This window comes from Pristiophorus japonicus, chromosome 3, assembly GCF_044704955.1.
Source record: "Pristiophorus japonicus isolate sPriJap1 chromosome 3, sPriJap1.hap1, whole genome shotgun sequence".
NCBI classification, from domain to species: Eukaryota; Metazoa; Chordata; class Chondrichthyes; family Pristiophoridae; genus Pristiophorus; species Pristiophorus japonicus.
This window is the reverse complement of record NC_091979.1, coordinates 96,348,918-96,374,640: the sequence shown is the minus strand read 5'-3', so window position 1 is coordinate 96,374,640 and position 25,723 is coordinate 96,348,918. Positions and strand designations below refer to the sequence as shown.

The window sequence follows — 25,723 nt, the reverse complement described above, 5'->3', positions numbered from 1 at the left end:
TTCGGCCCTTCAAGTATGCACCACTATTCAATATGATCATGGCTGATCATGTAACTTCAGTACCCCATTCCTGCTTTCTCTTTATACCCGTTGATCCCTTGAGCCGTAAGGGCCACATCTAACTCCCTTTGAATATATCTAACAAACTGGCCTCAACGGCTTTCTGTGGTAGAGAATTCCACAGGTTCACAGCTCTCTGAGTGAAGGAGTTTCTCCTCATCTTGGTCCTATATGGCTTACACCTTATCCTTAGACTATGACCCCTGGTTTTGGACTTCCCCAACATCGGGAACATTCTTCCTACATCTAACCTGTCCAATCCCGTCAGAATTTTATATGTTTCTATGAGATCCCCTCTCATTTTTCTAAATTCCAGTGAATATAAGCCTAGTCGATCCAGTCTTTCCTCATATGTCAGTCCTGCCATCCCGGGAATCAGTCTGGTGAACCTTCACTGCACTCCCTCAATAGCAAGAACGTCCTTCCTCAGATTAGGAGAACAAAACTGTACACAATATTCAAGGTGTGGCCTCACCAAGGCCCTGTACAATTGCAATAAGACCTCCCTGCTCCAATACTTAAATCCTCTTGCTATGAAGGTCAACAACCCATTTGCCTTCTTCACCGCCTGCTGTACCTGCATGCCAACTTTCAATGACTGATGTACCATGACACCCAGGTCTCGTTGCACCTCCCCTTTTCCTAATCTGCCGCCATTCAGATAATATTCTGCCTCCCTGTTTTTGCCACCAAAGTGGATAACCTCACATTTACCTACATTATATTGCAGCTGCCATGCATTTGCCCACTCACCTAATCTGTCCAAGTCACCCTGCAGCCTCTTAGCATCCTCCTCATAGCTCACACTGCCACCCAGCTTAATGTCATCTGAAAACTTGGAGGTATTACATTCAATTCCTTCGTCCAAATCATTAATGTATATTGCAAATAGCTGGGGGCCCAGCACCGAACCTTGTGGCACACCACAAGTCACTGCCTGCCATTCTGAAAAGGACCCGTTTTTCCTACTCTTTGCTTCCTGTCTGCCAACCAGTTCTCTATCCACATCAATACATTAGCCCCAATACCATGTGCTTTAATTTTGCCCACCAATCTCTTGTGTGGGACCTTGTCAAAAGCCTTTTGAAAGTCCAAATACACCCCATCCATTGGTTCTCCCTTGTCCACTCTACTAGTTACATCCTCAAAAAATTCCAGAAGATTTGTCAAGCATGATTTCCCTTTCATAAATCCATGCTGACTTGGACAGATCCTGTCACTGCTTTCCAAATGCGCTGCTATTGCGTCTTTAATAACTGATGCCCTACTACCAATGTCAGGTTGACCGGTCTATAATTCCCTGTTTTCTCTCTCCCTCCTTTTTTAAACAGTGGGGTTACATTAGCTACCTTCCAATCCATAGGAACTGATCCAGAGTCTATAGAATGTTGGAAAATGACCACCAATGCATCCACTATTTCTAGGGCCACTTCCTTAAGTACTCTGGGATGCAGACTATCAGACCCTGGGGATTTATCGGCCTTCAATCCCATCAATTTCCCTAACACAATTTCCTGACTAATAAGGATTTCCTTCAGTTCCTCCTTCTCCCCTAATATTTCCTTAGTGAAGACAGAACCAAAGTATTTGTTCAATTGGTCTGCCATTTCTTTGTTCCCCATTATAAATTCACCTGAATCTGACTGCAAGGGACCTACATTTGTCTTCACTAATCGTTTTCTTTTCACATATCTATAGGAGCTTTTGCAGCCAGTTTTTATGTTCCCTGCAAGCTTACTCTCATATTCTATTTTCCCCCTCCTAATTAAACCCTTTGTCCTCCTCTGCTGAATTCTAAATTTCTCCCAGTCATCAGATTTGCTGCTTTTTCTGGCCACTTTATATGCTTTTTCCTTGGATTTAACACTATCCCTAATTTCCCTTGTTAGCCAAGGTTCAGCCACCTTCCCCATTTTATTTTTACGCCAGACAGGGATGTACAATTGTTGAAGTTCATCCATGTGATTTTTAAATGTCTGCCATTGCCTATCCACCATCAACCCTTTAAGTATCATTCGCCAGTCTATCCTAGCCAATTCACGTCTCATACCATCGAAGTTATCTTTCTTTAAATTCAGGACCCTAGTCTCTGAATTAACTGTGTCACTCTCCATCTTAATGAAGAATTCTACCATATTATGGTAATTCTTCCCCAAGAGGCCTCGCACTACAAGATTGCTAATTAATCCTCTCTCATTACACAACACCCAGTCTAGGATGGCCTGCTCTCTAGTTGATTCCTCGACATATTGGTCTAGAAAACCATTCCTTATATACTCCACGAAATCCTCCTCCACCGTATTGCTACCAGTTTGGTTAGCCCAAGCTATATGTAGATTAAAGTCACCCATGATAACTGCTGTACCTTTATTGCACGCATCCCTAATTTCCTGTTTGATGCCATCTCTAACCTCACTATCACTGTTTGGTGATCTGTACACAACTCCCACTAGCGTTTTCTGCCCTTTGGTGTTCCGCAGCTCTACCCATACAGATTTCACATCATCCAAGCTAATGTCCTTCCTTACTATTGCGTTAATCTCCTCTTTAACCAGCAACGCTACCCCACCTCCTTTTCCTTTCTGTCTATCCTTCCTGAATATTGAATACCCCTGGATGTTGAGTTCCCAGCCTTGGTCACCCTGGAGCCATGTCTCCGTAATCCCAATTACATCATATCCATTAACAGCTACCTGCACAGTTAATTCATCCACCTTATTACGAATGCTCCTCGCATTGAGACACAGAGCCTTCAGGCTTGTTTGTTTAACACTCTTTGTCCTTTTAGAATTATGTTGTAATGTGGCCCTTTTTGATTTTTGCCTTTGATTTCTCTGTCCTCCACCTTTCCTTATCTCCTTTCTACCTTTTGCCTCTGCCCCCATTTTAACTTCCATCTGTCTCCCTGCATAGATTCCCATCCCCCTGCCATATTAGTTTAAACCCTCCCCAACAGCACTAGCAAACACTCCCCTTAGGACATTGGTTCCGTTCTGCCCAGGTGCAGGCTGTCCGGTTTGTACTGGTCCCACCTCCCCCAGAACCGGTTCCAATGTCCCAGGAATTTGAATCACTCCTTCTTGCATCATTCCTCAAGCCATGTATTCATCATAACTATCCTGCTATTTGTACTCTGACTAGTACGTGGCACTGGTAGCAATCCTGAGGTTACTACCTTTGAGGTCCTACTTTTTAATTTAACTCCAAGCTCCATGAATTCCGCTTGTAGGACTTCATTCCGTTTTTTACCTATATCGTTGGTACCTATGTGCACGACAACTGGCTGTTCACGCTCCCCCTCCAAAATACCCCTGCAGCCGCACCGAGACATCCTTGACCCTTGCACCAAGGAGGGAACATACCATCCTGGAGTCTCGACTGTGGCCGCAGAAATGCCTATCTATTCCCCTTACAAAAGAATCCCCTACCACTATAGCTCTCCCACTCTTTTTCCTGCCCTCCTGTGCAGCAGAGCCACCCATGGTGCCATGAACTTGGCTGCTGCTGCCTTCCCCTGATGAGTCATCTCTCCCAACAGTACCCAAAATGGTATATCTGTTTTGGAGGGAGATGACCGCAGGAGACCCCTGCACTACCTTCCTTCCACTGCTCTGCCTGATGGTCACCCATTCCCTATCTGCCTGAGTAACCTTTACCTACCGTTTGACCAACTAACTAAACATGGTATTCACGAGATCCTCAGCATCGCGGATGCTCCAGAGTGAATCCATGCGCAGCTCCAGTGCCGCAATGCGGTCTGTCAGGAGCTGCAGCTGGATACACTTCCTGCCCACATAGTAGTCAGAGACACTTCCCACATAGCACAGGAGGAGCATGACACAGGTCCGGGCTCTCCTGCCATGATTTAACCCTTAAATTAACTTAATTTGTCAACAATGCCAAAGGTTACCTACTGATAAGGAAAGAAAAAGAAAAAGAAAAAGATTAAATACTCACCAATCTACCAGCCAATCACTTACCCGCTTGGCTGTAACGTCACACTTCGATTTCGTTTTATTTCTTTGTTTACTTTCTGCCTCTGCACCAGCTGTCTCCCCGGACTGCCGCTGCTCCCAGTCGCTGTGCCACCCTTTATCCTCCCGCGCCGCACCGTTCTCGCGATGCTGTCTCCTCGGACTGCCGCTGCTCCCAGTCGCTGTGCCGCCCTTTATCCTCCCGTGCCACTGCATAATACTCTCATACAATCACTGGTAGAACACCAGCGAGTTGTTTCTCAAACAACAGCCAGTACCCAGGTTGTCATTGTTAAAGCCAAACTTGACACATTCCGTAGAAGAGAAACAATTAAGACAGAAAGAGAATCATGATAGGGGTAGAGTAAGAGTGAAGGGTGAAATTGAATCAGAAGGATAGAGTCAAGAACCATTACCATAAGTTTACCAGGAAAAATAGTGAAGATATGTGGTCCTCGCACATATTTGGTCAAGATGTTTGATCATGGAAAGGTTAGGTTTGTTCACATTGATCATATTTTACCGACAGATGTGGAAGGAGTTGAAGGTTGGAATGATTTGATTACTTCTGCTGAGTCAGATAGTCTTGTTATGAGTAGAGTACCAGTAGCAAATCCTACAACAGATGTACTAGAAACAAGTCCAAGAGAAAGTCAGAATTTAAGTCTGAGTCCAAGTTGGGCAGGCAAACATTCTGAAGTTGTAGAGAGTCCAAATGTGGATCAAGGGTTGCCCTTGGAGAAAAAGTCTCCTCAGGCTCAGCCTAGAATGAGTCTAAATTCGACACCATGTTTGAAAAGTTCTGTTCAAGTGCGAAGGTATCCTCTTCGAAACAGAAAAACAGTGGTTATGTTTGATTTGAAAATATGGCAAAATAAGTCCATAACTTTTGCTGCATATAACCATGCAAATTATGTATTATGATTATTTTGTTATGATTACTTCTTAATTAAGGAGGGAGAAGTTTAATATAGAGCTTCCCCGAGTGGACTACTGCTTATCCTAGTGGACTACTATGGTAATGCAACTTCTGATGTAAAAAATAATACAAGGGTCATATGACAAGTCACATGATGACAAGTTGCTGCAGAGCCATCTTGTAGTCATTGTGTTTATGGTGTTTCCTGATTGGTGCACTGGCCCACGTGATCCCAGGTACACATACATATGCGGTGCACCCCTGGGATCCGTGGACCAGTACGCTCAACTCCGCAGTGTCTGACAGTAACCTTTCGAAGGAGGGTTCCCAGCAGTTATGTACGCATTCTGTTCAGATGCCAGCAGTGTAATCCACAATTATGCCGCTGACTGCAAATTCCAGGCCATTGAATCACAATGAAGAATCTGAATTATTTACATGTTATTGCTTTTTGTAAGAAAACTTCAATTAACTAAACCATCTAAAGAGGTGTCTATATCTGTTGAAAAATATGGCATGAGGTCAAGATATGACATTTTTTATTGTGCTGAAGACATATTTGCTAAGTTCTTGTCTATAATCATCTTAAAGTAGAAAATTTGGGATCAATGGGCGGGAGACTTTCAGAATGAATAGGGTGGTAGGCAGATGAAAATTGCTGCCCATTTCTTATTGAAATATATAAGATTCTGAGAGGGCTTGACAGGGTAGAAGGCTGGGTCTTTGAATATATTTAAGATGGAGATAGGCAGATTTTTGAATGATAAGGGAGTCAAGGGTTATGGGGAGCGGGTGGGGTAGTGGAGTTGATGCCAGGATCAGATCAGCCATGATCTTTTTGAATGGCGGAGCAGGCTCAAGGGGCCAAATGGCCTACTCCTGCTCTTATTTCTTATGTGCAAGCACATCCACTGCAGTATCAAGAACGCGTCCATCTATATAGCAGGAAGATAATAGGTAGATTGACTTCATAATTCATTCTTTGCATAATCGTTATTTTACCTGTCTGTGAACTTATATTGATGATTGATCTCCTCCAGCTGAGATTTGTATTTTGCATTGAGATTCTGGAACTCCTGCAGAACAGAGGCCTTTAAGTCAGGATACGGGCATTTCAAATAATGTACATCCTCTGGAATTTCATCAAGATTAGGGGGGATTTCTTCCTGATTATATAAGAAAAGATAGAAAAGCATGAATAGTGATAGTCCTCTATGGAATTTTCTTCATAATTATCTCCATTTCCAATAATATTTGAAATAGTATCAATGAAGTTAATTATTCTATGAGCACGAAACTTGCGAATGAGGGCAGCAAAATTGGCAGGGGATCCATATTGTGGGTCTCCACTTAATTAGTGAGTGGAGATTTCTGGCCAGTCTTTCAAGATGGCCGAAAGTGCACTTGCACAAAATTACATTTACATATTAAAATGAAATTGAAAAATATGCAAATATGGATTTGCGATATTTCCTGTTTAGGATTGAATTCTGATATGCACTCTGCTTGTTCAACTTTAGTGAACATAAGTCTATAAGCTCCATTTGTGTAAAGAAGCTCTTAGAGGCAGAAGCTTCCTTCTCTAATTTTTTTATATTTGAATTTTATCAATGTCATTTTGATACTAGATTTTGAGTTGTGTTTGTTTCTTTGTTTAAAATTTGGTATCAGAGCAGGTTTGGAATGTTCAAGGCATAAATAAAGAGCTAAATATTGTCTGCAAAATCAGATAGTTGTAAAAAAAAATGGCCTGATGATCCTCCACTTACTTATTTAGAGATTGGAGGAGTCTCTTCTCAAATTTTTCAAACTGAGGAGGCTGGGCACAACCTCAAAGGTCCTCTTGCAATTGCCACTGATGCGTGTGGGCCTTTGCCAGTAGAGACACAGGAAAATGAGGTGCAAGATATGTTGGTGTCTCCCCCCCGGTCCTTATGTTATGTTCCACGCAGAAGCACTCCTCCTCCTTGGCCATACATGTGAAGCACAGGGCTAGTGTAACAAGTCACCGCCCCTTTTTCCTTTGCTTACATAAGAATATAAGAAATAGGAACAGGAGTTGGCCATTTGGTCCCTCAAGCCTGCTCCGTCATTCAATAAGATCATGGTTGATCTGATCTTGGCCTCAACTCCATTTCCCCGCCCGCTCCCCATAATCCTTGACTTCCTTATTGTTCAAAATCAGTCTATCTCTACTTTAAATATAGTCAATGACTCAGCCTCCACAGCTGTCTGGGGTAGAGAATTCCAAAGATTCGCTATCTTTTGAGAGAAGAAATTCCTCCTCATTTCCATTTTAAATGGGCGACCACTAATTCTGAAACTATGCCCCCTAGTTCTAGATTCCCCCATGAGGGGAAACATCCTCTCTGCATCTACCCTGTCAAGCCCCCTCAGAATCTTATACGTATCAATAAGATCACCTCTCAGTCTTCTAAACTCCATTGAGTATAGGCCCAACCTGCTCAACCTTTCTTCATATGACAACCCCTTCATCTCAGCTTGATGTCTAGGAAATAGGCATGGAGTAGAGGAAAACTGACCCCGAGAAGTCGACGCACAATTCGGCATTATTTCTCATGCTTTCACACTCGCATATAAATATTTCAACCCTAACCCATTTGAACTTCCTTTACGCTTTACATTTTCTATCACGATCTTTCGCTTTACCCTCTCTCCCTTTTATCCTTGTTTAAGGAACGTCTGTCTTGATCTCCCGAGCTTATTTCAGACTGCTTTGTCCCTTCCTCCCATTTCACTAGTTTAAACGCATCCCTACTTCCTTATTAATTTTTCTACCAGTATCTTGGTATCAGTCCAATTCAGGTGAAATCTACCTCAACTGTGACCCCAGAACTCATCACAATGTCCTGATAATCCTAAGGGGGAAAAATTCCATTGTGTCCCTTTTCTGGGCGGTAATATCCGGGAGGTGGGACATTTTACACCAGGTGCGGAAGTCCCGCCCTGCTCGCTAACTTCAGGTTACCGCCCCCATGAGGAAGTGGAGCGCAAAATAACGTGTTCCACTTCCTTTCTGGGGCGCTAGCGGGGCGGGCGTGTAGGGAGCGAGGCACAGCGCTATGCTATATATTAAATATATATATTAAAGGGAAAGGCCCAAGCTGCAAACACTGCAGTATAAAAATGGGCCAACTGGACAACCAGAGAGTGGGGATGCCGTGCGAACTGTCTGGCACTCAAGCAGAGTGCCAGGCTGACCGATTGCGGCGCGGACCACGCGTTCAAAGCGTCAACGGGGCACTTGGAAAAATTGGCAGAATTGTTTTTTTCAATGCCGATACCTCCCCTTTAATTATCACACAGCGAGCAGCCTGCCGCCCGGTTCACAACCCCTGAAGCTATCGCTGGCATCGCCAGGCGCAGCTTCAGGCGGCGACACCCAATTTAGGGTCTGAGGCAATAACGGAGGGACTGCGCACGGTAATGACATCATCATCACCGGCGCAGCGGAATGGGGCGCTACAGGTTACCGCTGCAGTTAAACTCCCGCAGAATTTATCGGGAGTTGTTAGCGGCGCATTAACGGGTGGTGCAAACAACCCAAATTTCTAGGCCTACGTCTCTAAGTGGAAGCTGTAGAGTCCTGTGGCAGTTGTCATATCAAATTGAAATGAGTGATGGATGTGAGTTTTAAAGTACCCCAAATATAGTATTTCATGGCTTAAGTAGTAGAAGATGAAAGAAAGCGTGCTAAGGAGATTGTTCCCTGAGCAAAACATCTGCAAGCACTATTATGTCACTGTAGACTGATTCAACAAGACAACCAATACGGTAGCAGTCAGCAATCTTAATGGTCAAGTACAACTAGTTACACACAATAACCAGGCAGAAAATACAAAAGATCACTGTTACCCCAATCCTTTGGAGTGAAGTTGACCATGTGTTCAAGCTGTCTGATCCTTTGTTCTGACTCCTCCTGCTCGATCCTCCCGCCTTAAGGCGGTTCTTTATAGACCTGCAGTTCCATGCAGGTATCCACATGACCATGACATAAACCTTCCTCAGTCAAACAGTTGTGAATCTTTGGAATTCTCTACCCCAGACAGCTGTGGATGAGTACATTAAAGACTGAGATCGTTAGATTTTTGGGCACTAAGGGAATCAAGGGATATGGGGATAGGACAGGAAAGTGGAGTTGATGTAGAAGTTCAGCCATGATCTTACTGAATGGCGCAGCAGGCTCGAGGGGCCATATGGCTTACTCCTGCACCTATTTCTTATGTTCTTATGTAACCAATTTTACCAATATTTGGGCATGTTTCCATTTTGTTTCTCCCTGATTCTTCAACTGTTTCAGCCATTTGGTGCCTTACAAACTAAACAGTGAAACAATTTAAGATTACACCACCACCATATCTGCAGGTCCTGGTATATCTACTGGCAATAACTGAGGAGACTTGCCTCCATGCGCTCTGGATTTGCATGGAGCCAGTTGCAGAGCTGCGTTATCCACTGCAAAAATAACTGCAACTGACTTGCAACATAGAAACACCACTCCACTGCAGGCTCTCTATTACTTTTCTGATAATGAAAGGAGTTAATTCTGAATTTTAAATGATGGCTGAACCCAGAAGATCTGCAAGGGGTGGCTTTTCACAATTTGCATAAGCCCAAAAGCACACAATGCACCAGTTCCAATGTTTCAGTACCGAGCAGACCAGAAAATATACCCTCCTATTCTTTATTTATTTTTGATCCTTTACCTCAAATATAATATTCTTGATCTGTTCTTCCAAGATGTGTCTCTCTTGCTCAAGCCTGTCTGTTATGACCTTCTGTTGGTTTCTTACATGTTCCACCTGAATTCACAAAAATATTATGAAATACATTGGCTTCACAAGTTGCTTGTGTAAATAGTGTAAGAATAGCAAGTGTTAAAAACTTATAGCTAAATTACATTCCCCTCAGGACAATGTAAACAGTAATATTGTATAGGAAACTTTGTAAAGCTTTGGCTGATAGTTATATTTTCTTCATCATTACGAAGATCCTAGGGCAAACATTATGGGCCATAATTTGCTGTTAGTTAGACTTGCTCTTGCATGCTTAGGTTTAAAAAAAAATTGCGTAGTAAGTTGCTGAACATGTGAGCTGATAACGGCACAGCGAGGGAAACAGGGCATCTGGGACCTTAGTGAACAGGGCAAGCAGTCTCTTTAACCAGTCAGATTGAAGGATTCGATAATTTACAAGGACTGAGAATAAAGTATAAATTAGAGTGGATGAATTCAGTGTCAAATCAGGTGCAGAAAGAGAAATAAAGAGAGGGAAAGAAAGGTTGGATTAAGAGAGAGAGAAAAGAGACAGAAAGGAAAAGTGAAATTTAAAAAAAATCTTAAATATGACATTTTTTAAATCGCCAATATCAAGCCTGAAGGAATGAGACTCCACACTTGTAATAGTTAATTGTGAATGCCAGAGAGGCTGATTGGCAGTAATTAAAAAGAAAGAAAGACTTGCATTTATACAGCGCCTTTCATGACAATCAGACGTCTCAAAGCGCTTTGCAGTCAATAAAGTACTTTTGGAGTGTGGTCGCTGTTGTAATGTGGGAAACACGGCAGCTAATTTATGCACAGCAAGCTCCCACAAACAGCGATGTGATAATGACCAGATAATGCTTTTTTTGTTGTGCTGATTGAGGTAGATAGAGAGGAACTATTTCCTCTGATGGGGGGAGTCCAGAACAAGGGGTAAAAAAACGTAAAATTGTAGGGGGCGGGGGGGGGGGGGGGGGGGGAGCAAGTCCAAAACTAGGGGCCATCAATATAAGATATTCACTAAAGAATCTTATCGGGAATTCAGGAGAAACTGCTTTATTCAGAGAGTGGTGAGAATGTGGAATTCGCTACCACCTAGAGTAGTTGAGGCAAATAGTATAGATGCATTTAATGGGGAAGATGGATAAACACATGGGGGAGAAAGGAATAGAAGGATATGCTGATGGGGTGAGATGAAGAGGGGTGGGAGGAAGCTCGTGTGGAGCATAAACACTGGCACGGAGCAGTTGGGCCAAATGGCCTGTTTCTGTGCTGTACATTCTATGTAACTGAGCGATAGATTGATTGCTATGATTGATTGCTTAAGGAAGTGGCCTTAGAAATAGTAGATGCATTGGTAATCATTTTCCAATAGTCTATCGACTCTGGATCAGTTCCTATGGACTGGAGGGTAGCTAATTTAACACCACTTTTTAAAAAAGGAAGGAGAGAGAAAACGGGTAATTATAGACCGGTTAGCCTGACATCAGTAGTGGGGAAAATGTTCGAATCAATCATTAAGGATGAAATAGCAGCGCATTTGGAAAGCAGTGACAGAATCAGACCCGTCAGCATGGATTTATGAAAGGGAAATCATGCTTGATGAATCTTCTGGAATTTTTTGAGGATGTAACTAGCAGAGTGGACAAGGGAGAACCAGTGGATGTGGTGTATTTGGACTTTCAAAAGGCTTTTGACAAGGTCCCTCACAAGAGATTGATGTGCAAAATCAAAGTGCATGGTATTGGGGGTAATGTACTGACGTGGATAGAGAACCGGTTGGCAGACAGGAAGCAGAGAGTCGGGAAAAATGGGTCCTTTTCAGAATGGCAGGCAGTGACTAGTGGAGTGCCGCAGGGCTCAGTGCTGGGACCCCAGCTCTTTACAATATACATTAACGATTTAGATGAAGGAATTAAGTGTAATATCTCCAAGTTTGCGGATGACACTAAACTGGGTGGCGGTGTGAGCTGTGAGGAGGATGCTAAGAGGCTGCAGGGTGACTTAGACAGGTTAGATGAGTGCGCAAATGCATGGCAGATGCAGTATAATGTCGATAAATGTGAGGTTATCCATTTTGGAGGCAAAAACACGAAGGCAGAATATTATCTGAATGGCAGCAGATTTGGAAAAGGGGAGGTGCAACGAGACCTGGGTGTCATGGTTCATCAGTCACTGAAAGTGGGCATGCAGGTACAGCAGGCGGTGAAGAAGGCAAATGGTATGTTGGCCTTCATAGCTAGGGGATTTGAGTACAGGAGCAGGGAGGTCTTATTGCAGTTGTACAGGGCCTTAGTGAGGCCTCACCTGGAATATTGTGTTCAGTTTTGGTCTCCTAATTTGAGGAAGGACGTTCTTGCTATTGAGGGAGTGCAGCGAAGGTTCACCAGACTGATTCCAGGGATGGCTGGACTGTCATATGAGGAGAGACTGGATCAACTAGGCCTTTATTCACTGGAGTTTAGAAGGATGAGAGGGGATCTCATCGAAACGTATAAGATTCTGACGGGACTGGACAGGTTAGATGCAGGAAGAATGTTCCCGATGTTGGGGAAGTCCAGAACCAAGGGACATAGTCTTAGGATAAGGGGTAGGCCATTTAGGACTGAGATGAGGAGAAACTTCTTCACTCAGAGAGTTGTTAATCGATGGAATTCCCTGCCGCAGAGAGTTGTTGATGCCAGTTCATTGGATATATTCAAGAGGGAGTTAGATATGGCCCTTACGGGTCAGGGGATCAAGGGGTATGGAGAGAAAGCAGGAAAGGGGTACTGAGGGAATGATCAGCCATGATCTTATTGAATGGCGGTGCAGGCTCGAAGGGCCAAATGGCCTACTCCTGCCCCTATTTTCTATATTTCTATGAGTAAACAACTACATTATCGTTGAATCATGCGACAACCAGGATGGTAGAAGGTGAACGAGACGGATCTTGGTCTATTTGGGTCTTGTAATTCCCGTATACCTTAGTCCGCCCCCTTGAGTTCAGATGGTGAAGTAGGTTTGGAAAAGCTCTCCATTTGAACAGAAGCGTGTAAGCGGAGCCTCTCTGTGCGGTAGAGCTGATACTTAACTAAGGCAACACTGCCCTGGGCTGCAACATCTGACTGGCAAAGCAAGGCTCCATTAACCGTCGGCAAAAGGTGGCAAGGGTTAACAGCCTTCACTACGAAACAAGTGTTTCGCAGTAGTGTTGTGTAAAACCATTGTGTGAGTAAGTGAGATTATGTATAGAACATGTGTGTAATTAACAGTAATCACATTGTAAATATGGTACTTGCACTTAAAATGACAGGCCTTAACTTTCCATGGCAAGTCTAATTCATATCTACTATGCAAATAGAGCAACTTCATGCAATTCAATGGTGAGGCAGACGAATGACTCAGCGGCACAACCTGCAAAGCAACCTTTGGAGATCCAGGTTTAACCGTGCATCTGTCCGTCACCTGAAGTTGCTGTACCATTTGCGCATATATAACAGCGAACACCATTAGCCTCACCGTTATTCTGCCAGCAAATTTTGATACAATATAGTTTCCTGATAAGCTTTAATGGGGCTTTAGCAGAGATCAAAATTAAAGTTTATTATGATGAGGTTTGTTGTAACTAAGTTGATTAGCCTAATCTGAAGAGAGAAGGTCTCACAGGACCTAAAGGATGCAATCATCATCGAGATATATAAGAACAAAGGAGAAGTTAGACTGAGGTAACTATTGAGGCATTTCACTTCTATCGTAGCTGGCAAGATTCTGAATCAGATTATTCTTGATCGCCTACTCCTGAATATAGTGCAAAAGAGGCTTCCGAAATCGCAATGCATAAAAACATAAGAATAGGAATAGACCATTCAACTCCTTGAGCTTGTTCTGCCGTTCAACAAAATCATGGCTGATCTGTACCTCAACTCCATTTACCAGCCTTTGTACCATGTCTCTTCATATCCTTACCAGACAAAAATCTATCGAGCTCAGTTTTGAAAATTTCAATTGACCTAGCCTCACAGCTTTTTTAGCGAGTTCCAAATTTCCACAACCCTTTGTATGAAAAAGTGCTTCTACATTTCACTCCTTTAATGGCTTAGCTCTAATTTTAAGATTATGCCATCTTGTTCTGGATTCCACCACATGAGGAAATAGTTCCTCAGTATCTATCCTAACAAATCCCTTCACATAATTTTAAATACTTCGATTAGACCATTCATAAACTCAAGGGAATACAAACCAAGGGCTAGAAATTCCGTAGCGCCAAAGGCGCTAACTTTTGTCCCTAAGAGAAAGGTTCTCTATCAATCTGTCCCCTGCCACATAGTACTGCTCCCCGATTATCAAGATCCATGATGAGACCTTGGACAATGTGGACCACTTCTCATACCTTGGGAGCCTACTATCAGCAAGGACAGACATCGATGGCGAAGTCCAACAGCGCCTTCAGTGTGCCAGTGCAGCCTTTGGTCGCCTGAGGAAAAGAGTGTTCGAAGACCAGGATCTCAAACCTGGCATCAAACTCATGGTCTACAGAGCAGTAGTGATACCTGCCCTCCTATATGCTTCAGAGACATGGACTATGTACAGTAGGCACCTCAAAGCACTGGAGAAGTACCATCAACGCTGCCTCCACAAAATCCTGCAAATGAATTGGCAGGATAGGTGCATCAACGTCAGCGTTCTCTCTCAGGCCAACATCCCCAGCATTGAAGCACTGACCACGCTCAATCAGCTCCGATGGAATGGACCACATTGTCCGCATGCCCAATACTAGACTCCCGAAACAAGCACTCTACTCCGAACTACGTCACGGCAAGCGAGCCCCAGGAGGGCAGAGAAAACACTTCAAAACCCTCGATAAGGTAACAACCCACTGACTCTTGAGAATCCCTGGCCCAAGACCACTCAAAGTGGAAGAGAAGCATCCGAGAAGGAGCCGAACACTTTGAGTCTCTTCGTCGGGAGCACGCGGAAGCCAAGTAGAAAAAGCGGAAGGAGAATACGACAAATCAAGCACTCCATCCACCATCTGCCCCACCTGTGAGAGACTGTAGTTCCCGCATTGGTCTCATCAATCACCTTAGAACTTGTCTTAGTGTGGAAGCAAGTCATCCTTGACTCCGGAGGACTGCCTAAGAAGAAGAAAATTTTGAAAAGTAGAAAAAGTGGCGCCAGGCACTAATGATTCTCTCCTGCCAGAAAATGTAGCTTTAGCGCTCCAAGAGGGAAGTGGAGCGCTAAATCAAGTGCTAACCACTTGTCTTTGAGTGCTAAAGTCCGAGAATGGAGCAGTCGTGGCAGAGTGCTGAAAACTTTGCAGCACATTGCTAATGGTATCAGAGGCAGCTTCCCTTGCTTAAAGGGAAAGGCCAATGATAGTGCACAACCTAATTGCTGGCAGCTCTGCGTTGCAAGGTGACCTGCGCGACTGCCATGACAACCCCAAATACTCTCACAAAGTGGAGGGCTTCGACATCTTGCAGCAATGAAACATCGAAAACTTTGAGCAGGCACCAGGCAGGTGCAAATAATAAAGACTGGCCTACCTAAAAACCATTCCCTTTAATTTGTGCTCCCTTAGCGGCCAGCTGAGTTGACAACGTTTCCTCTTTCTGCTGTGTTGACGCCCGGCGATACAGCAGGGGGCAAAATTTTCTATCCGTAGCGGTAACGAGGTGCTGCGCATTTTATGGCATCATGGTCTACGAGGCGCTAGAAGTCCAGGCAGTAAGAGCTAGTATCAGCGCTAAACCGGCACAGAAGTTCGCGAGCATCACTGCATTCATACGCCTGGTCGCTAACCCCTTAGCACCCCGTTAGCGATCCCCCGAAGCGCTTAGCAGCTGAATTTCTCCCCCCAAGTTTATGCAACCTGTCCTTATAATTTAACCCTTTACGTCTGGTATAATTCTGGTGAATCTGTATTGTACCCCATCCAAGGCCAATATATCTTCCTTGAGGTTTAGTGCCCAAAATTGCAGCACTCCAGATCGGTTCTGATCAAGGTTCTGTACAACTGAGACAACACGTGCTCATTTCTGAATTCCAATCCCCTTGAGATAAAGGCCAACATTCTATTAACCTTTTTGATTACTTTAAATCAAAGATTACTTTAAAATTAAGTGTCCAAGCACACAAATCACTAAAAGCACTAGCTTTTAGTGATTTGTGTGCATGGACACTTAAATCGCTTTGCCCCTCTCTGCATCCACCTTCTGGAGCCCCCTCATTATCTTATATGTTTCGATAAGATCACCACTCATTCTTCTGAACTCCAATGAGTATAGGCCCAACCTACTCAACCTATCTTCATAAGTCAACCCTCTCATCTCCGGAAACAACCTAGTGAACCTTCTCTGAACAGCCTCCAATGCAAGTATATCCTTCCTTAAATACGGAGACCAAAACTGTACGCAGTACTCCAGGTGTGGCCTCACCAATACCCTGTACAGTTATAGCAGGACTTCTCTGCTTTTATACTCTATCCCCCTTGCAATAAAAGCCAACATTCCATTTGCCTCCCTGATTGCTTGCTGTACCTGCATATTAACTTTTTGTGTTTCATGCACAAGGACCCCAGGTCCCTCTGTACTTCAGCACTTTGCAATTTTTCTCCATTTAAATTATAATTTGCTTTTCTATTTTTTCTGCCAAAGTGGATAACCTCATATTTTCCCACATTATACTCCATCTGCCAATTTTTTTCCCACTCACTTAACCTGTCTATATCCCTTTGCAGATTTTTGTATCCTCCTCACAATTTGCTTTCTCACCCATCTTTGTATCATCAGCAAACTTGGCTACATTACACATGGTCCATTCATCCAAGTCATTAATATAGATTGTAAATAGAAAATATTCCGATTTGTCTTTCCCAGATCCAAAGTAGATGACCTCATACTTCCCCACATTGAACTCCATCTGCCGTAGTTTTGCCCACTCACTTAGACTGTGTTCGACCCTTTGTAAGTTTCGCCTCCCATCCACACAACATATGGTGCCTCTTAACTTAGTGTCATCTGCAAGCTTGGATACACAATTCTTTATTCCTTCATCCATCATTGAAATAAATAGTGGAAAGTTGAGGCCCCAGTACAGAAACTTGGGGAACACTACCTGTCACGTCTGTTAATCAGAGAAGAAACCCTTTATCCCTACTCTCTGTGGACAACCTCTGTACCAATTACCAATCACAAGGTTACTTCCAATTCCACGTGCTCTCATGCGGCTTCAGCCCAAAGACATGATCTTAATTTCTCACCAAATTCAGGAGAAGTGCATGGAGCAAAATCAAGACCTATATAAGAAATTTGTTGACTTGACCAAAGCTTCTGATACTATGCTTGTTGGTTCTAAAACAGCTCCATGATGGGATGTATGGCAGAGTGTGTATTGATGGTACTCTGTCCATACCGTTTCCTGTTTTGAATGGTGTGAAGCAAGAATCTGTATTGGGCCCTGCTCTGTTCACACTTTTTTAAGTGGTTATGCTGTATCACGGAACAAGGGAACTTCAGGTCGGAGTTGGGGTACGAAACTGCATAACAGGGAAATTGTTGGATCGATCAAGACTGCAAGCATTGACTAAAATCTCCAAACAAATTATAGAAAAACCTTTCTATGTTGATGACTGCATACTTGTGGCAGATTCTGAAGAGGACATTCAGCTGATGATGGATAGATTGTCAAGTTCCACAAGTAGCTACAGGCTTACTATTAATTTGAAGAGGATTGAAGTAATGTATCAAACAGCTCTTGGGAAGTCATAGGGTAAGACCATCGATCATTACTGGCAAAACTGAACTGAATGCAGTTCAGAAGTTCACCTATCTTGGCAGTACACTATCTGATGACGCAAGGATCAATAAAGACGTGGTGGCTCGCATACATAGAGCAAGAATAGTCTTTGGTAGACTGTCTAAGTGTGTGGAATTAGCAGAGTATCAAGGCTGCCACTAAACTGAAGCTTTAGAAGGTAACCGTCCTTACCAATCTCCTGGAAAGGTTTCACTAAAGACACCTTTGCATCTTACTTTGTGTATCTTAGCTCAGTGGTAGCACTCTCGCCTGAGTTTGAAAGTTATGGATTAAGTCCCACTCCAGAGATGAGCACATAATCTAGGCTGACACTTCATTGCAATACTGAGGGAATGCTACACTGTTAAAGGTGCTGTCTTTCAGGTGAGATGTTGTCTACCCTCTCAGGTAAAATATCTCATTGCACTATTTGGAGAAGAGCAGATATGCAGATGACACGAAGATTAGTGGGAAAGCGGGTTGTGTAGAGGACACAGAAAGGCTGCAAAGAGATTTAGATAGGTTAAGCGAATGGGCTAAGGTTTGGCAGATGGAATACAATGTCGGAAAATGTGAGGTCATCCACCTTGGGAAAAAAAACAGTAAAAGGGAATATTATTTGAATGGGGAGAAATTACAACATGCTGCGGTGCAGAGGGACCTGGGGGTCCTTGTGCATGAATCCCAAAAAGTTAGTTTGCAGGTGCAGCAGGTAATCAGGAAGGCGAATGGAATGTTGGCCTTCATTGCGAGAGGGATGGAGTACAAAAGTAGGGAGGTCCTGCTGCAACTGTACAGGGTATTGGTGAGGCTGCACCTGGAGCACTGCGTGCAGTTTTGGTCACCTTACTTAAGGAAGGATATACTAGCCTTGGAACGGGGTACAGAAATGATTCACTAGGCTGATTCTGGTGATGAGGGAGTTACCTTATGATGATAGATTGAGTAGACTGGGTCTTTACTCGTTGGAGTTCAGAAGGATGAGGGGTGATCTTATAGAAACATTTAAAATAATGAAAGGGATAGACAAGATAGAGGCAGAGAGGTTGTTTCCACTGGTCGGGGAGACTAGAACTAGGGGGCACAGCCTCAAAATACGGGGGAGCCAATTTAAAACCGAGTTGAGAAGGAATTTCTTCTCCCAGAGGGTTGTGAATCTGTGGAATTCTCTGCCCAAGGAAGCAGCTGAGGCTAGCTCATTGAATGTATTCAAATCACAGATAGATAGATAAGGGAATTAAGGGTTATGGGGAGCGGGCGGGTAAGTGGAGCTGAATCCACGGCCAGATCAGCCATGATCTTTTTGAATGGCGGAGCAGGCTCGAGGGACGAGGTGGCCTACTCCTGTTCCTAATTCTTATGTTCTTATGTTTCCACCTTCCCTTCATCCCCGGTGTACTGGCAAATACTTATCCCTCAACCAAGTGTCACTAAACAAAAATTATCTGGTCATTATCTCATTGCTATTTGTTGGTGCATGCTGTGTGCAAATTGGCTGTTGCCTTTCCTACATTACATCGGTGACTACACTTTAAAAGTAAATCATTAGCTATAAAGTGCTTTGGGATGTCCTGAGGTTGTGAAAGGCAATAGATGAATGCAAGGACTTTCTTTCTTGGGTGGCAGTACAAGATCACTGACAAGGAAGTACTGGAACATGCGGAAAACTTCAGCAATGAGGCTACAATAATCAATGTTCAGCTCTGTTGAACTGGAAATATTGGGCTTAATTTTCCCGGGTCATTTGCGCCATTTTTTTTGGCACGCGCCGTTATTTTTGGCATAGGTATTAAATCAAAGTTTCACCCAAGAATCTGCCCTCGTGTCTGCGCCAGTGTTGATGATTTTTCAGTTTGGCCAAAAACATTTTCTGCTTGGTCAGCGTATCTGGCCACTCCCGAAAAACCTTCTGGTGAGTTAACAGAAAGCAGCGCACATTGAGAAATCGGCGCTGAAAGACGCCATTGTTTCTCATCAACATTTTTGGAGGAAGTCAAGACACTTAAAATATCCGTAATAAAGATGAAATTTTTTTAACCTTTCAATGGAATACATGGAAGTTTCATGGAATTCTGAAGTTTTCATTGTTTTTTTTACTCGCATGCCGCCACCGAACGTGTTCAAACAGGACTGGAAGGTCGCAGTGTCGGCCGGCAGAATTGGCTCTGCGCTCGGACACAGGGGCTCAGGGCATGACTGCAAAACAAGCTCGGGGAAGGAGGGGGTGGGGGGGGGGGAAGCTAGCAATCGGAAGACTGCACTAGGCAGCAAATGAGCCCAGGGGAGAATAAATCACAAGACTGCAATGAGCCCCAGGGGGAGTCACATGATTGCCGGAACCTGGATGTGGCCCATACAGACCTTGGGGAGAGACAACAAAGAACCTGTCCTGCCTGCCTGCCGTTTTGAGCTTCTTGCAAAGGTAAAATATAAGTATGGGGGCAATACTGACAATGCCATACCTTGTACAAGCCTTCTGCATCATGGTGCTACGGAGGAGACAAATGATTTGACACCATCGCATCAGGAACATCAGAGCCCATAGGGTGCTGGGCAGGAGACCTTACCCACCTTGGGTATATCGAGACAGGCATTTGTACCTGCACCTGAGTGATGCAGACTGTGTCACAAGCCTGCGTTTCCACAAAGAAGTTGTAACTGAGATCTGTGAGTTGGTGAAAGCAGACCTGCAACCTAGAAGCGTCAGGAGGACAGCTTTGTGAGTTGAAGCTGCACTTTCATTCTATGCATCCGGATCCTTCTAAGCTACAACTGGGGATGTGTGCGCCATTCCTCAACATGCAGCACATGTCTGCAGGTGTCAGCTGCATTATATGTCTGAAGGAATGACTACATAAAGTTCCCATGACCGCCCAGGCAATTCATGACAGGGCTGTGGGCTTCACCAGGATTGCTGGCTTCCCAAAGGTGCAGGGTTGCATTGATTGTACCCACATCGCCTTGCGAGCACCTTTGGAGGATTCCAAGATGTACAGGAACAGAAAAGGCTTCCACTCCATGAATGTGCAGCTCATGTGTGATGACATGCACTGCATCATGTCAGTCGATGCAAGATACCTTGGGAGCACCCATGATGCGTACATCCGACGCAAGAGCGTTATATCAGCCATGTTTCAGCAGCAGCCAGAAGGGCAAAGCTGGCTACTGGGAGACAAAGGGTATGGCCTCGCCACCTGGTTCATGACTCCCCTATGTGTAACCCGGACGGACGGAAATATATGTCGCACATTGCAACATGCAGCATCATAGAAAGGACCATTGGCATCTTGAAACAGCGTTTCCAATGCCTGGACCATTCCAGAGGCTACTTGATATGCTCCCCTGAGATTGTCGGTCAGTTCACTGTTGTGTGCTGCATGCTGCATAACTTAGCCATCAGGGGGAGACACACCTGTGGTGACAATGGCTGATGATAATGATGAGGAAGATGCAGATGATGAGCAGGAGGATGAGGACGAGGAAGCCATGCAAATACCTGAACCCGAGCATGACGGCGGAGGAGAGCGGGCCATCGTGCCCCTTTAACGATTGCTCGAGCCTTGCGCCAGCAACTCATCCATGAACGTTTACTGCCTGAAGGCTCAGCAACAACTATTCCACATAGACCATGTTTACTGTTTGGACCTGTTCCGTAATGTTGTGTTGTGTTAATGGAACAAATGATGGAAATGATTCTTGTTTACTTCAAATGTTGTGTTAATAATCGAACAAATGATGGAAATGATTCCTGTTTACTTCAAAAGTTGTGTTAATAATCGAATAATGGAAATGATTCAGTTTTAATGTAAAATATATTTTATTCAAAAGTTTAGCAAACTGTATGTTTAACTTAACTTTAATAAAATTATTCTTGTATCAAACTTTAAAGTTTTCAGTTAAAGATCACTTAAAACTAAGATCACTTAAAAACTTTAAGATCACTTACTAACTTTTAAACTTGTAAATTTACATAGCTTACAAAAAACTTTTAATTTGAGAACAGTTACAACAGTTACAATAACAACAGCAGCAACAAAGAAAGGTTGCACCCATCTCTCCTCCATCTTATTATCTTATTCTAAGACCGCCCGCCGTGCTTGTTCTTGGTGACTCCACCACACTTGCCCGCAGGCAGTGGCGCAGTGTTTCTGGGTTTGGTACCAAGCTTATTCTTTCTAAGATCTCGGGTAGTGCGCATCTGTTGGGGGGCAGGGCAGGTGGCAATGTGGAAGGCCCAGGCGGCAATGTGGAAGACCCATCTTGGGGCTCTTCAGAGGCTGGTGTGGGGATTGGAGTGGGAGCGGCAGTTGATTCTATCAATGGGCGTGGGGTCTGGGCGTGTTTCCTTATTGCAGCAGCTAACTCCAACATGCCATTCTCATGCGGCCTGACAGTGTCTCAACGATCTGCAACATTCCCTCCCTCATGTTGAGCAAAAGTGTGTCAGCTACCTGCAACATTCCCTCCCTCATGTTCACTGATAGTGTTTGCACCATCTCTGACATTCCCTCCCTGATGCTCACTGACAGCACATCAGCTACCTGTGACATTCCCTCCTTCATGGTCACTAATCTGGTTTCAGCTGACTGAGATATTCCTTCACTCATGGTCCCGGACATCATTCCCATTTCTTGTGAGATTGCTGTTACTTCTCCCGACAGTCCCGCTACCTCATGACCTATCCCACTGATGGTGACCAGGAGTGATCGCGTAAGATCAATGCTCTCCCCACTCATTGCCATCATCTGAAGCACATCTGTTAGATCTTGCACCTCAGGAGAGCGCGGTTGAGCTCTCCTTCCCCTCCTCCCCACGGGTATGGCTCGCACCCCACAACTGGGACCCGCAGCCTTGGAAGGTGGGGCCATGGGTGTGCCTCGCTGCACCACACCACTGGGACCCGCAGCCTCGGACGGTAGGAAACCATGCAATGTCCCACCAACACTCAAACCACTAGTCACGGAAGGAGCTGGCAACTCAATGGGCGGCACTTGCACCTCCTCCAAAGTCAGTAAAACAGTGGGGGCTTCATTCATCTCCATCCCCTCCCTCTCACCCCCATGCTCTTGGTCTGGAGGGTGGGATTGGAAGATGTTCTCTTCAGGCTCGTCGTCGTCTGAATCTTCTTCTGCATCGTCAGGGTTGGACTCAAGTTCTGCAAAATATAACAGAACACAGACAAATGGTTAGCAGCAGAGGAGGGGACAGGGTGGGTGGCATGAGTAGGCTCACACAGCGCAGGCAGCAGGCTCATTTGAAGGACCACGATGAATGATAGCACACTGCATCAACTGAAGCGTAGCTGACGGAGACATCCCCATGAACCAAAGCATGGCTAGCCCGCGCAGTACTTAACATTTAGCAAAGCCAGACTGTGGAATTTGCAGGACTTACCCTCTCCCTTGAGTGTGGGTCCAGCTTGTGCAGTGGTGGTTGCTTTTATCCAGGCAACACCCATCAAAGCAGCGACCCTCTCTTCCAAGGATGTTAGTGGCTGCAGATTTGCCGGGCCTCTTCCTGTTCGAGTTATTTCTCTTTTGTTATGTGCCACCTTCCTCTGCAAAGATGAAAATGCAACTTTTTAGAGAGGGTGTCTTTCTGCTGGGTGGATCATATACAGCTGGTCTCATTTACAATTGCAATTCCATTGAATAAATGAGAATATTACTTACACTAACTACTTGACCAAGATCCTGCCACTTCTTTTTACACTGGCCTCCAGATCTTGTGGTGGTCAACATTGCACAATAATCTTCTGCAACTTGGTTCCAGCGTTTCTTCATTTCTTTGGGTGGAACTTTTATGTTACCTCTACTGGTGTCCAGCTCCTGCCATCTGGCCTCAATCAAAGTAACTAGTGCCTCCACTTCATCCTGTAAGAAATTCTTGGTCCTTGCACCGCGTTGCATCTTCTATTGCAGCTCCGATTTTTCCAATGCTCTCACACAGCACTCAACGTTCTCAAACACACAACTGGCTTTTTAAAAATGGCCGAATGCAGATCTGGAGCTGTACTGTGCAAGTGCACCCATTGGGATCACGTTAAAAACGTCCTTTTTTTTTGCACATGCATAGAAGCTGCAGCATCGTTTTTTCGGCACAGACAGCAGGCTCCACCCCGAGGCGACTGGGCAGGCTGCACGGTGCCAAATTTGAAAAATACAGCGGGAGAACTTTGGACAAATATTTTTGCTGCATTTCTGGCCTAGAAAACGGGCATAACCCTGGCAATACGCCAAAAAATGGGTTTGGGCAAAATTGAGCCCATAATCAGAATGAATGGCATACGGTTACCGAAGCAGTTTTATGGAAAACTGGCGGATGGCAGAAGAATGCAGGGCGAACAACAATGCACTACCAAGACACACTGAAGCTTAATTTAAAACAGTGCAACATGATCATCAATTCTTGAGAATCCTTCACCACCGACAAACAACAATGGTGTGCTGAAGTGACAGGAGGAGTGAAGGGTTTTGAGTTGCAACGTGGAGGGAAGATGTGAGAGGTGGAAGAATTGGTAATATCAGAGGGATCAACAAGAGAATCTTCGAGGAAGGTGGTTACGTGTAGCTTGTGGTAGACATTGGGTTTGAACTTGCGATTGTAGGCTTCCCGCAGGCGAATGACTCCAAACGGCAAGTAAACTCCGCGCCTACCTGATGGTCACGGCGGTTTGGACACTTGCGCTCCTGGGCCTCCATGTATATGCCTGCATAAAGGCCCACATATCCCAGAAGTGCACGCGATTTGCAAGCGCCCGTGGGATCATATGGGCTAGCCCAACCAATCAAAAAATATGCTTATGGGCATTCCATTTACGTATGGAATCCCCAAAAGCATGAATAGGAATCCCCTAAAAAACACAATTACACACCAGTTAATAAAAATAAATCATTACATGTTCAAAATTCATTAAAATACAATTTAATTAAACATTTAAAACAAAAATTTAATTTTTTGAAAAATAAATTTAGATGTTTTAAAGGGGCTAAAAATGAACTAAACTAATTTTAAAAGTTTTTGTATGTTTAAATAATTTAAAAAATACATTATTTTAATATTTATTTAAACTCTTATGCTGGTAAACGGTCTTACACCTGCTTTTACCTGCGTAAGAGTTTCACGGGCATTCGCCAGGCAAATAGCCCAACTCTCCGCCAGCAAATGTTCATTTCCCAGGGATGCGGTCGATCTATCAAGCTGAAACTTGACAGATCGCATGTTCCAGGTTTTCACGCATGCGCACTGCACGCGAAAATTCAGAACTTGTGGGACACTTACGGCCGTATACGCGGTCATAGGCCCCGGAAAACACGGGCCAATGTCGAGCACATACCACCCTACATCGTCATCAATGTACCCATTTACCATGTAGGTATGCTCTCTTCATTGTTGGCACCGTCATCCTTGTGTGCGAGGGACCGACAACTACTACTATCACTAGTGTATTAATGTCGGATTTCATGTGGTGGTAACCAAAATTAAGGAGAGTTTAAGTAAATGCCCCAAAAAGATTTTTCTGCAATATTATTCTTGTTTGAGAATATGTTACTTTTTTTCTGTGTCAAACTAGACAGATATAAAAGTTAGACATTAGTGGACACAAGTGTTTACCTGCAGTAAGTTGAATGTAAAGCAAAGTTAGTTTTAAAATGGCTCATGATTTGTCAATAGACTTCAAACAACAAGAAGCTTAAAGTGCAAAGAAAATCAAATTCAATAGTTGCATACCTGCTCTAGTATCTGGCTGGAATTAAATCCATCCCCCTGGTAGAGTTGCTGCGATGGACAATGCTGCATTTCAATTAGTCTTTGTTTCAAGTCTTTCTTCAATTGCAAGATGGGATCCACTGTGGCTATTCGAAAAGCTTCTTGGTCTCCTCGTAACAATACACCTTAAGTCAGACAGAAATTCCCAATGTGTCTACCGTATAATGACTTTTTAAAAAGGTCCAATTCATGCCATTGCAGTTTATGATGGAAAGGTTAAATACATAACATTATTTGGTGTTTTAAGCTCCTCAAGGAGCCACCTTCATTTGAAAGTATCAACAAAATGCATGTAAAAGGAACTATTCAGCTGTGTTAAGACTACTAAAACACCAAAATGTGCGTCAACCCCTTCGAGCCCCTCGCAGACCAATTTGCGGCCCGTGGGTGAAATTGCCCTGTGGGCTGCGATGCTGGCGCAAGCCGGTCAGTGC

At 44.1% G+C, this 25,723-nt stretch overlaps 1 protein-coding gene across 6 annotated transcripts in view; it reads right to left on the bottom strand.

The window, feature by feature from the left end:
• LOC139259806 (coiled-coil domain-containing protein 148-like) overlaps positions 1–25,723 on the bottom strand; it is a 217,185-nt gene that overhangs the window by 128,161 nt on the left and 63,301 nt on the right. For 5 of the 6 annotated variants that reach the window (XM_070875598.1, XM_070875597.1, XM_070875599.1 and 2 more), the window contains 3 exons: positions 25,251–25,414; positions 9,681–9,776; positions 5,956–6,119 (listed from right to left, as the gene is read on the bottom strand). In XM_070875598.1, the coding sequence (XP_070731699.1) occupies positions 5,956–6,119; positions 9,681–9,776; positions 25,251–25,414 (424 nt within the window). Of the gene's footprint in view, positions 1–5,955; positions 6,120–9,680; positions 9,777–21,478; positions 22,675–22,913; positions 23,077–25,250; positions 25,415–25,723 lie in introns of those variants that run through there. The other variant, XM_070875603.1, reaches the window with a different exon arrangement.